The sequence below is a fragment of the Clavelina lepadiformis genome, chromosome 1 (genome assembly GCF_947623445.1).
Source record: "Clavelina lepadiformis chromosome 1, kaClaLepa1.1, whole genome shotgun sequence".
NCBI lineage: Eukaryota > Metazoa > Chordata > Ascidiacea > Aplousobranchia > Clavelinidae > Clavelina > Clavelina lepadiformis.
The window spans coordinates 24,657,750-24,669,884 of NC_135240.1; the positions used below are offsets into that span (position 1 = coordinate 24,657,750).

Sequence of the window (12,135 nt, forward strand, 5' to 3'; positions counted from 1 at the left end):
CAACATGTATAGATCTGCTAAGCCAACCTCAATACGTTTGTATTATTTTGAACGTAACGCGATCAGGTAAAAAATTAAAAAGTATGGAAATGTGACGCGACCTTTCACTTCTAAATGGCTTCAATAACAACCCCGTAACTCTTTTTTCCAGTGTGGTAAACATTGTGGTCTACAGCATGAGAGAGCTAGATTTCCGACAACAAGTACCTGACGTATTCAAACCCGGTTATTTACGAGGTGTCAACAGAGCCAATGCCACCGCTGTGAGGAAATCCTTAACCTCGGATCTCGGTGAATACTCAATCAGTCTAAAGCATAAAATAATGAGCAGCGTTTGTGCACATTTCCTTTGCTGCAGGTCGTAGCCTATAGTCCCGTTCATTGTTACCTCTTCACAAACTTGCACAGTTGTTCACGAGCTTATTTATGTCAGCCGTTTTAACCCCAGTGGTTTTCCGTAATGTACGCTGCTACTCTGTCATGGCTGTTTCTTTAAGTTCCACCCAAAAGTCTCAACCGATCATATTTCTCAAAAGAATTCGCAACCAGCACAAACTTGTGGACAAATCAAAAATAGCTCGGGCTAGTGCGAACCCGAGCCTGAACCTATGGCGTCATAATAAAACAAACAGAGAAACTGTTTTGTGAAGGGAGAAAGGTTCTTATCGATATAAGCTACTGTTTGCTGCATTACGTCACAATGATTGTTGCATGCCATAATCTTACTGTGTAAGTGAGACCTCCATGTTTATTTTTGCTTGCACTTTTTGGAAAGTAGTTGGCAGTTAAAGCAAAGCTTGGAACCTTGTGTATAAAGCTGCTTATACGCTATCTTATCCTTTTATTTGATTGAGTAACACGGCATCGTCAACAGGTTTCAGGAAGATGCTTGCCTGGGTATGAGGTTCACGTATTTACTTGGAATTACAGTGACAAGCTCATTAAAAGCATAGACTTTGTTAACCTTTTGAACCTTATTGTGTTAGGGGTTACGTATTTTTGAAACAAGACGACTCCGATAAAAATAATTTCAAGAAAAGTTGTAAGTAAAATGCCGTTATGCCACATAATCATGTGATAGAGTTGCCTAACTGCAACTTCAATTAGTATTGAACTTTAAAGGATAGAAAGTGCAAACAAGTATAAGCTTTTTATAAGTTACATTAAAACTTGGTTAAGCCATTTCCACATTTTGCGATGTTAAAGACGGCAAAAAGAACGAGGTGCGCTTCAGTAGAACTTTTTTCGTCTTTTTATAAAATATGCTTGCAGTGGAAACAATTATACAGTAGTAAACGATGTAAAAGTTAATAGCATTCCAATGGCAATTATGACGTATAATAATGTGTCATGTTGGTGACATCTGAGAGGCAGGACAGATTTAAAATTATTTAGTCATTTTTTGTTTTACCCACGGCATGAGTTTGACTAGATTTGTGTAAAACCCAGGTACTTGTCTCCTGTTGCCAGCACTGTCGTTGTAATACTGCCCACAGGTACCGGCTAATCCCCAACTTACAATGCCAACCTGAAGCCAGCTGGATTTCTTGGTTGATTCATCATGTACCTATAGACAAGCAAGTTCATAGTGTAGATCCAAGTTTACGCCGCACCAGCGTTTTTTTAAAGATTTCAATTTATCTTTTGTTTTCTACATGCGTAATTTTCTCCACACATTTATCGCAAAAGTGACATTCTCCTTAGCAAATTTCTTCAGGATAAGTTTCCTTCGACGAAGTTATATTCAATGATAATGTATGTAGCCTATATTGAACAATATACGGTAATAAACTAATAACAACATACTTGTCTCACGACTGGACCACCACTGTCTCCATTGCAGGCATCGATGGTTTCATTGTCTTTGCCACTCACAGCGCAAAACATGTTTTCTGTGAATTCAGAGTTTTCCGCAAAATATGGGTGCGCATTGTGAAATGCCTGGCTCATGTTACTCACCTGGCTCATGTTACGCACCACGTATTGACATCTGCACAAACAGTCAAATTTAGCGGTCAATTTTGAACTTTGTATCCATGTATGAGTTCTCTTAATCTTTTTAACTATACCTACAAAACACTTTTAGTTATCCGGCAGTACATACATCAGTCCGGCAAACTTACGTTTCTCTGCCTTCTATTTTTAATAACCCTTGCTTCAAGTTTTTCGAGATAGAAATGGCTCCCTTTGATAATAATCCTTCATGATCCAAACCTCTACCTGCCGTGTGGCCAAATCCCGTTACCACCAAAAAAATGCTTTACTTATCTTTGTTTGTTTGAAAAAGAAACTCACCTTTAAATTACAAAGTGACATTAGCTATTATAAATGAACCACGTGAAATGCGACAGCAGTCTTCTTATAGGCCTTGTGTGCTTGTCTACATTTTTCACTCACCTTGTGTTCTGCAACTTTCGTTAAACGTTTCGTTCTTGTTTAGCTTGACATAATTTTCTAGGAAGTTGTTTTCCACGCACGGCAGGCAAACTGGTCTGATATAGTCGCTGTAAGAAACCCGACCATGGCCTTCGATGGAATTTTCCCATCTCGTCCCAAATTTATTTTGTTGTACTTGTCGATTTCCAATCTTGACCTATGAGCAGTTGAGCTTTTATGGGAACTATACTGTGGGCGACTATTTTACTTTGTTACATAAGAAGTTTATCACCAACCGTCGTTGAATGTGTTTGCTGCATAAATCTACGCTACAGCGAATACTCTTACCAAGGCAATATCATTGTTGAAAGAATGTGGGTCGAAATTTTCGTGTGTGATTATTCGGGCTGCTCTATATACTCTTGTTATTGGCAAAAGTATTCCGTTTGTGGGCAGCTTATGGACACCTTCAAAATGAGAGTTAATTTTTGATATTTGATTGTTAATGCGTTGTATATATAAATAATTTTAGTTGGTCTCGGTGAAATATAGACCATCATTTTAGTCCTAATCAGTATATATGACAATAATCTGTCAAATTTAACGAAAACTTTTAAAAATAAAAACAGAATAACAAAGCATAAAGTATACTCAAGCAGTTAAAATGATTTTTGTATGGATTATAGTTATTGACTGTTCTTTCTGCAGGCAGCGTAAATTGCATTGGTTCTCATTGAAATATGCATTTCAAAAAAAACAGAAAAAAAAACTATAAATTAGCAATTTTCCACCTACCATAAGTGACAACATATTTTTCTGGTACATCCCCCAGAAACTCATCATTTTCATAAAATAAGTGAGCAGCAGTTAAAATCCATTGGTTATTAATCACGCTTCCCCCTCCTATGGCATTTTTTTCATCGTACGTCTGTGCAGAAGATATTCATTTTATAGTACCGTTTTATCGGCGGAATAATTAAAAGAGTGACACAAATATGTAACAGCGAGTTTTTAAGTATACGTGTGAAGCTTATAGTCTATAAGCAAGTTAAAATAAAACTTTTGGATACAAAAACGTCCACTTCTGGGCGATTTACCTTCTTTATATCCTTGCTATATTTTGATATATAGACTTGCCATGGCCAGGATCTTATCGCGGCGTTCGTTCCACCAATCACCCGACCCACCTTGGCTCTCTGTTTAAGGCTTTCGATGTCACCGGCTTGTCCACACTGGCTGTAATCTTTATCAATATACTGTAGCACGTAATGACGTAAGAAATATTACTGGAGAAAAACGCTTCTAAGTGTAACGGCAAAACCTTATTTCACCACACCCCGGTAACAATAGGGTTTAGGTAAAACGTCCATTTTTTCCAGTCCTTAATTTTTCCCAAATTTTTTTACATGCAAACCAGCCCCTACACAATCAATCAATCAAAATCCTTCTTTGCAATTTAGCTTAGCCATTGTTCTTTATTAAGAATTTGCTAACAAATTAGATAACAGAAATAGTTAATGCGTTAAAAACGCCATGTATTTTATTTAGTATCCGAGCAATTTGCTATGCAAAACAATTACTACCGAGCAAGCTTGATTGAAAGACAGGGCTAAAAACTGCAATATTTACGAGTTCTGCAGACCACTCTTTAGTTCATTATAAAGAAAAGGATTATTTTTTAGGTAGTATAGGCTTTACTACCAATGGCTTTGTCTGATGCGTGATTAATGACAGTATATTGGCTTTGCAAGGAGACAATATTCATCACGCCAGTTAGCAACAAACGTTTCCTAACAATTGTTTTTAAGTTCCACCGGACAGAAACTAAAAGCTGTGGCATATTACAGTATCTAATGTGACGTTTCGCGTCAGCCCATAACAACTAATTAAACAACAAAATAATTGTGATATAATAATAATAATAATAATAATAATGATAATAATAATAACTCAAGACAAGCGCCCCATGAGAAATTGATCAATGCGGATGATCAGATGGCGACGTTTCAAGAAAGGGAGTTGCAGTTACAAAATAACTTTCCAACTTACCGTATCGAGCATAGGTTGCTTTGTTCAGGGCTTGCTCGAGGTTATAAAAATCGTCAATATATATGAAATTTTCCGTTTTTCCCAGTGCCAGACCCATAAGTTCTTCGTATGCCTTCGAGCCTTTTAGGTTACAGTTTTTACATGTACTGACACTATAAAACTATAAAAGAAATCCAAATTTCTTTTGACTTGTCACTCAACATAGCAAATGTTACTGTTAGAAGTGAAAATTTTTACGCAATAATTAAGCTAAAACTAAATCATAAACACGATCACAAAATTAGAAATAAAAGATCTAAAGCTTTATTTTCTTGTTAAGTCGCTTCAAGCCAATTTTGGGTATAAGCAAAAAGTTAAGACCAGTGGTTAAGTCTTTTTACAAAATTGAACTAACTGTGGGGGGATTCTCCGTTCGCTGAATCATTTCTTGTAAAATATTTTGCGGATCGGCTCCTTCGTTGTGTCCACCTTTATCAAGTTAACGCAGCTTATCACACAGCCAAAGTATATAGTTGTTTAGAATTACAAACATTTTTACCGTTCATATAGCAATATTACTTTAAGTAATACAATAAGCCGGGCGTTGTTTAATTACTCTTCTCTTACCATCAGTTAGGATAAACACATGTCGCTGTCTGCGTAATTCACCTCCGGAAATTTTTTTGTCCTTTGCGTAAGAAAACTCAACCTGATCCCTTAGCAATTGTAGTGCCCTGTCAGTGTTGGTTCCAATCCTGATGTCTTTCTTTATGTTTTCTAACCCAAAATATAGCAACTGAATGCATTTTCATGAAAATCCTTTGTTTTACTGTTTATGCACATGCTCCAGTTACAGCTTTTTACTTACCTCTTTCCTTTTCGATAGAATTCAAGTCATTTATAACCGATTCCGCACTCTTTTTCTCTTTGATATCCACCCTCACCGAGCTATTTGTAGCAAAAACTATTACACCGTAATCGATATCTCCAGTGGCATTGGCAGAAAGCTGCATTGAAAAAAATGTTGCAAAAAATGTAGTTTTTAAACAAAAAAGTATAAGCTTATTGAATCTTGTGAAGTGTGTCGTAGTATGAAAAATACGTCACGGCATTGAGCATTAACAGTGGAGGAAGAATAAAACAAACAAAAAACGCTACATTGTGAGGCAGCTCTCTTATGGTCAAACGACTTCCTTTTTTTATATGTTATATTCATTTTCTTATTTGTCTTACTCTCAGGATGAGTTTCTTGCAGAAACCGAGCAGGCTCTTGAGATCAGATGACCGGATGCTGCCAGAAAGATCTATGACGAAGTATATTTCATGTCCGCCAGCAAAAGTGTTGTCGACGGTGCGACCTACGTTTGGCAATGTCGCTTTTATGTGTCTTGTGCTTTCGGTGAGTTTTTCTAACGCTGAGATATCCGTGTCTCTAAATCGGGGATCTGCAAAATTGTTTTCCGACGAATAGCTAGCTGATGGGCACGAGGAGCTTTGCTGCTTCTCATTTTATGACTTATTTTACGATTTTGGATTTTCTTACCGACACACAAAGGGGCACCATCTCCGTCCCACTGGAGAAAGTAAAGACACTCCTGTCTTCTCTCTCCTATCATTGCGTATCCTCTGTTGCACTGAAACTCAACCACGCTTCCAACTCCGAAGCCTCGATGACGGAGCAGTTTCCCGTTAATGGGCACTCCCGGATGAGGACAGCCCTCTTCCGCGGCTAAGAGCAAAACGGTCACGAACATGTCAATCGTCACAAATTTAAACTCACACGTAAACGTACCAAATTCATCGATGGCGTCGCAAGCTGTTTCCACGCCACTCCAGCGTCCATTGCTTTGGCAAGTCCTTACGCTGCTGCCAAGGAGTCTGCGGCCAAACATGCATCTCATGGTCACGTTTTGACCAACGTAGTATCTAGGTCTCCAATCGAGCATTTCACCGCTCATGGCCTCAATTGCTGGCTGCGGATCACCACACGTAACCCCTTAACGAATCCACCGTGTTTATGTAATACAGACTCGTATGTACAAATATAAAGCGTTCGTATTGTTTAGTGGGCGATTTTCTAATTTTTACCCACTAAAACTAACCTTAAAGCTACAAAGACAATCCTTTGACCAAAAGCGGTAACGACTTTCATGATTTATTCTGACAACGACAACAACCACTTACTTCCGCAGATCAGTCGTTGGCCGTCCCACGTCCCTCCTGCTGTACACCTCCTTACCACCGATCCGGATCTTACAAAATAACCTTGCAAGCACCTAAAGTGCGCCACCTTGTCGAACCCCGCTCCGGTGTAACGTATCACAGAGTTGCTTGCATTTGGCGCCGGACCACAATCGACGTCTGCGAAGACATTACTATCATGGATTAGAACCACTATCATACTATTATACATTAAAATTTTTACAATCGTTTCTGGTTAATTGGTGACCAAAGATCAATCGAAAATAGCCCCGCTTTGTGTAATCAGCCATCTCTTTACCTCAACCTTCGAAATAATTCTGAATGTTTTATAGTTAAGTTTGCACACCTAGACGCACACAGGTACGACCACAAGGCCCATCACATCGACATTTCATTCCCACCGAGCATTGACGGTCTGTGGCACAAGACGGTCCACACCGCATGTTGTTTTCTAAGACTTCTCTCTCGTTAAGCGGACTGCAAGCCACTAAACCCAACAACGTGTTATGTTTTGTGAGTTGATCTTCAACAAATTAAGTTATCAAAGGTACGAAATATAACCTACGTGCACATTGTGAAACGTCAAAGTGCGTCCAGTTTCTTCGCCCGTGACATAGATGTACAACACCATCAGGTACAAGTGTATACCCTGGATCACATTCGTACATCGCCTTATCGTCGTATCGGTACGGCTCCGTTGCCTCGTGCACGTATTCATTGTCATCGTCCTTCTTCCTTACTACTATCCTGGCCATGTTTTCAATCCGGGGCAAAGCCTCGCATTCGTTGTCTGCAAAGCCAAAGTTTTGTTGTGGCACTTGTTTTAGCACCTACTTTACCACCAACATTTGGCTTAGAGATATCGAGCATATAACAAACAAGGAACATTACGTCTGCAAAACCTTTTGCTATCGAAGGCGGCATACAAAATTTTCTATTAACCGTTTTGCGGTTTTCATATTTCTTATCAAACCGAAATTTTAATTGGCGCTTTTTTGGCCACATTTAGTTAACAAAACTGTTTTTATTTTTTTATTTTGCTCATAGTGATATTTTCATATGCATAGAATGTATATTTCAGCAGGTTACAGCTGTAGCTTATGTTCCGATGCGGTTCCCTGTACCATTTCATGCGGCTTACAATCGATTGCGGCTTACAAGCAGAAGTTGTTTTCAGTCAAGTACATATGGTATGTTTTGAAAACACTACACACCCAGCCGAAGGTATTGAAACTTTTTAGAGAACAATAAACTTATGTTATACATTCCACTCTACATTCGTTCCTTACTCTCGTTTATACAAGATAGACCGCATTCATGGTCGCAGGTGCATATTTTTCGATTTTTGCAACGCCGGTCTTGTCCAAGCCGAAAACAAGGTTTTCTGCATTTTCCTCTCCCAACAGCATTTGCTGCGTCTTGATCACGTGTTGGACAGAGGCCTGATGGAGATTAATTTTCTGGTTCAATGCAAATCTTTGTTATCAATAAACTATAGGCCTACAAGTTTATACTTGATCGTTGGTACGAACAAACCACAACAGATAAAATAATTTTCACAAAGTATTTAACTGTTTGTTATTTACTTGCAAGCTTAAGTTTGCCAAATTATACAGGTTGTGGACAAGCGATAAATGTCACATAATCGTCGCTGAAACGTTCAACTTCTTAAAACGATTATTAGTTTTGTAAGTTCGTTAAAGTGTTAGTTCTACTTTTAACATCTCATGATTTAATGTGCAAAACACTTTTGGCTTGATCAAAGCATTTAATTTGTAACAACCTTGTGATCACACAAGACCTTACCACTTTGTTGTTGGCTTTCACAGACGTGTGAGTAGCAGACGAACAGCAAGTACACAATCAACAAACCTTTCATTAGAGCTCTCAAATATTTTCAAACTAGCAGGAAAGGGTTTAGTATAAACTGTAGTATAGTCTAGTCTAGACTCTAGTTTACCCGATCACCTAAAAACAGGACCTAGTGTTGAGAAATTATGTCGTCATAAACCCTACTCATTCTGATCTTCAGACTGGCGTCGTTAAACGACGTTGGCACACAGATACTGCAAACAGCAATATAATTAGGTAACTTGTATGGAACAAGATGTCGGATAGAAGAACCTATTGTCGTATAGGAAACTCCATCATCAAACGTGAAAAGTTTACCGCAAGTTTTTATCTCAAAATGTTGAAACAAAACCTTACAAATACCTAAATTTTGACCTAACACAAAATGGGAATTGTAACCTAGGCCCGCACCCTGCAAAGGCTATAATAACAACAAAGCACCACACGACAACGTCACATATGTGCACTGGACCGAAAGTACTTCTGGTTTTCCAAAGTGATCTGAATCATGAGACCTTGGCAATATTAGCCCTGTAGCCCTTTCAGATTTGCGCAAGGTTAAATGCTACAGCTTCTTCAGCTCGGAGAGTCTTATCAGACAAATGAAAACTTAATAAGTGACTTCGTTGAAAATGGCGACGTTGCATTTCCTGTTTACTCGTAAGATCTGCAATATTATTCTTCCAATACCACAGCTATTGTCATCTGTTTTGGCCCACTTGGCATTTGCCGCTGCTGACATGATTGGAAGTTGAACAACATCGAAATTGAATCAGAAGTGCAAGCAATCGAAACCAGGAAGCGATTAATGACGATTTTCTCATCAGAAGCTGAAAAAAATTAGGCCCACTGAACAGCATAACAAAAGGGCTGGTGAAACTAAAAGCAAACAATAAACATCAGCTTCTAGAGCAGTTTACGAACTGAATTGTGCTTTACAAAGCGACTATAATCTATGCTATGGCATATGTAGTAATGGTAAACATGTTTATGCAGAGTACCTTGTAAGCTAATATAATCTTTTTGTCAAACGAAGTAGGGTATTACACCTTTGGATCAACCAACCTCAACGACATTGATAGCAGTAAGATGTTTATGCACGCAAAGCTTTCAAACTGATAAAAACTCGATGATTTAAACTGCAGTTGCATAGCAAAAACAATAAATGAGAAAGGGACAACTGTAAATTTGCCAATTACTCCCAACTTCGTAGACTCTCCGTCCTCAACATTTGTAATGCTATGCCAACACAATTACCGTAGAACGTTTTTCGCGCATTCTCAATATACGGAAACGCTGTCTCGATTTCAATTAAAAGGTAATTCAGATTTCAGAATTGTCCAAACAAAGTTTTCCACAACTATAAAATAACCAGGACGCAGGACTCAAGTAACTATGGCTTGGCAGGTTTTTGAACCATAGCTAAAATATTTCAAACATAGTCTTCGTTTGCCACTGAAAGTGATTGGATAAAACTGCGCAGTCAGACATCATCATCATCATTTTTTTTCAGACATCGTTTGAAATCGTTGCTTTGCCTTATTGTTTACCAAATCTACTTCAAATTCGTTCTCATAAATTGACGTTTAAAGACTTCCTGTTTTGCTTTTACTTTTTCGGATTTACTTCTCTGATAGTTTCTGAACTTCAAGCTTCTTTTTTCAAAATGAACCAAATGTTCCGCTGTTTGTCTTGATCAGATCAAACTAAGTTTATTTTTGTATATAAATGAATTCAACCGCTACATGCACGTCATCACATTAACCAGGTGAAAAAATTTTTCAATAATAGTAAAAATGCAAAATTAGACATAACAAGGAAAGGTGGCATGGTTAAACAAATAGTTGATATTTTTCAAAAATACTTTAGGAAATATTAAAACCAACTGCATTATGTGCAGCGAAAATCAACGTCACTGATAGCTACGTAAGCACTGTTGTATTTTTCCTTATGACATTCAATGCAGAAAACTGCATTGACGTCCCAAGAAAACAAATCTTGCTTTCATGGGATTTTGTCGCCTAAAGAAATAAATGAAAAGGCTTTGCTGACAACAAGTGGTTATGTCTTAATATGAAATATACCTTGTTAAATTACAAAGACTTTCTTCAATGATACAAGTATAAACTACTGCTGTAGATACGCATACTTATGTTTATTTTCTGTAAGTTTTACACATGACACTGCGTGTAATTGTGCAAAAGGTCAGCCTTACTGCGTATAGAAGCTTTCCGCGAGAACACGAGTAATCGTAAGGGATAAGGTAAACGTGCCACCACCAGAGGTTGTACTTGCTTGTCACAAGACTGTAGCACTTTTCATGGAAATAGCAGCACCTGCAGCAAAGAAAAATATTCTAAGCATAAACAAATATTATAGTTAGATTTTTTTGCATTAGCTTGGCCGACGTAGTGTAATTTCATGATCGTAAAAAAACAAGGCTGCAAATCAATAAAAAATATATCATAAACATAATAAAACTGCGCCAAAAAAAATCACATTTCGATATCATCAACCGGTTGTCATTGTCCACTACAACCGCTGAAGTAGCCATAATCTCGGAGATGAATTAAAGCCCACCAAGGAAAGGGAGATTCAATATTTTGAACGTATTGGATAACTATTCCAAACTGCCATAAGTTCCTTCGTTGGCGAGAAGCGCGTTCAACCTGTCTCAGTGAAATAGATTAAAAACATTATTTTAAATGGAGCCGTACTAACAGTGGTAAAATTAATAATATAATTCAATATAAAGTGTACTTTTTGACGCTCTCCAGATATTAAGAAATGTTTTGTTATCAAAAGTCACAATGAGATCTTTCACCTTAAGGCGGCTCATATCATCACCAGCTGCAGATCCATTTGTCAACTCGACGGTTTCCAGATAAATGAAGATGAGGGGTAAGCATACAAAACAATATATCTTCATTTTGCAATCTCAAATCACGTATAGATAAATCAGCCAAATAACAATGGCAATTACGTTTACAACTCTCTTAATCAATGTAATGGATATTTTTCCATATCCAAGAATTATGTTTGCTTTCGTTTCAAGCACCTTCAGGTTTAGTTAAAGGTGCCAAGCAGGTCAAAACTTGTCACAACAAGAATGTTGATATAAAAGCTCTTATCAGCGGTGGTTTGAATTTTGAAAAAAATATTCACAAATGTCGAAGGAGTCGGATTTCTGACAGCATCTTGTAGAAAAGACATTCGAAATTTCAAACTATTGACGTAGGCAGAGAATTCATCTGTAGTTAAACAGGAATTTTATTCTAATTTAAGTTTTGTGGCAAATTATGTGTGTTCCCCGCCGGAAAATTGTGCATACATCACGCTTTCCTTCATGTTTCATTGAATCGTGCTATACTATGTAGGCTACTGCTGCAGTGTTGGACACACATTTTATCTGTTTCAAGACAACAGGCAACTTCACGCACGCGTTGAGAAAAGCTTTTCTCGCTTGAACGATTAATTCCTGCATTTGCTGATGTGATTTGTAGAGGTGGGATTTACTGTGTATATTTTTGAGAATATTTCCAATTTAAATAGCGAATTCTGAGCCTGAAGTAGCTTAATAACTTATTCTAAACTTTTGCTTTTGGTTAAACTTATTTTAACATTGAAATGCCCTCTTAACTTTATATGTAGTGTTTTTCGAATATGAGTTTCGATACA

The 12,135-nt window shown here is 37.7% G+C and overlaps 1 protein-coding gene across 1 annotated transcript; it reads right to left on the reverse strand.

Annotated features, from left to right (window-relative positions):
* Positions 1-828: 828 nt before the first annotated feature.
* Positions 829-8,739, reverse strand: LOC143456209 (complement factor B-like). Its single transcript, XM_076955150.1, has 19 exons — positions 8,413-8,739; positions 7,896-8,048; positions 7,172-7,396; positions 6,953-7,093; positions 6,589-6,765; positions 6,197-6,400; positions 5,948-6,133; positions 5,638-5,849; positions 5,273-5,411; positions 5,032-5,181; positions 4,820-4,893; positions 4,426-4,585; positions 3,474-3,619; positions 3,172-3,304; positions 2,725-2,843; positions 2,398-2,593; positions 2,124-2,295; positions 1,807-1,990; positions 829-1,567 (listed from the first exon to the last, which is right to left on the reverse strand). Exons 1-17 carry the CDS (start codon positions 8,483-8,485, stop codon positions 2,261-2,263), a joined length of 2,523 nt encoding a protein of 840 aa, XP_076811265.1. The 5' UTR covers positions 8,486-8,739; the 3' UTR covers positions 829-1,567; positions 1,807-1,990; positions 2,124-2,260.
* Positions 8,740-12,135: the final 3,396 nt, after the last annotated feature.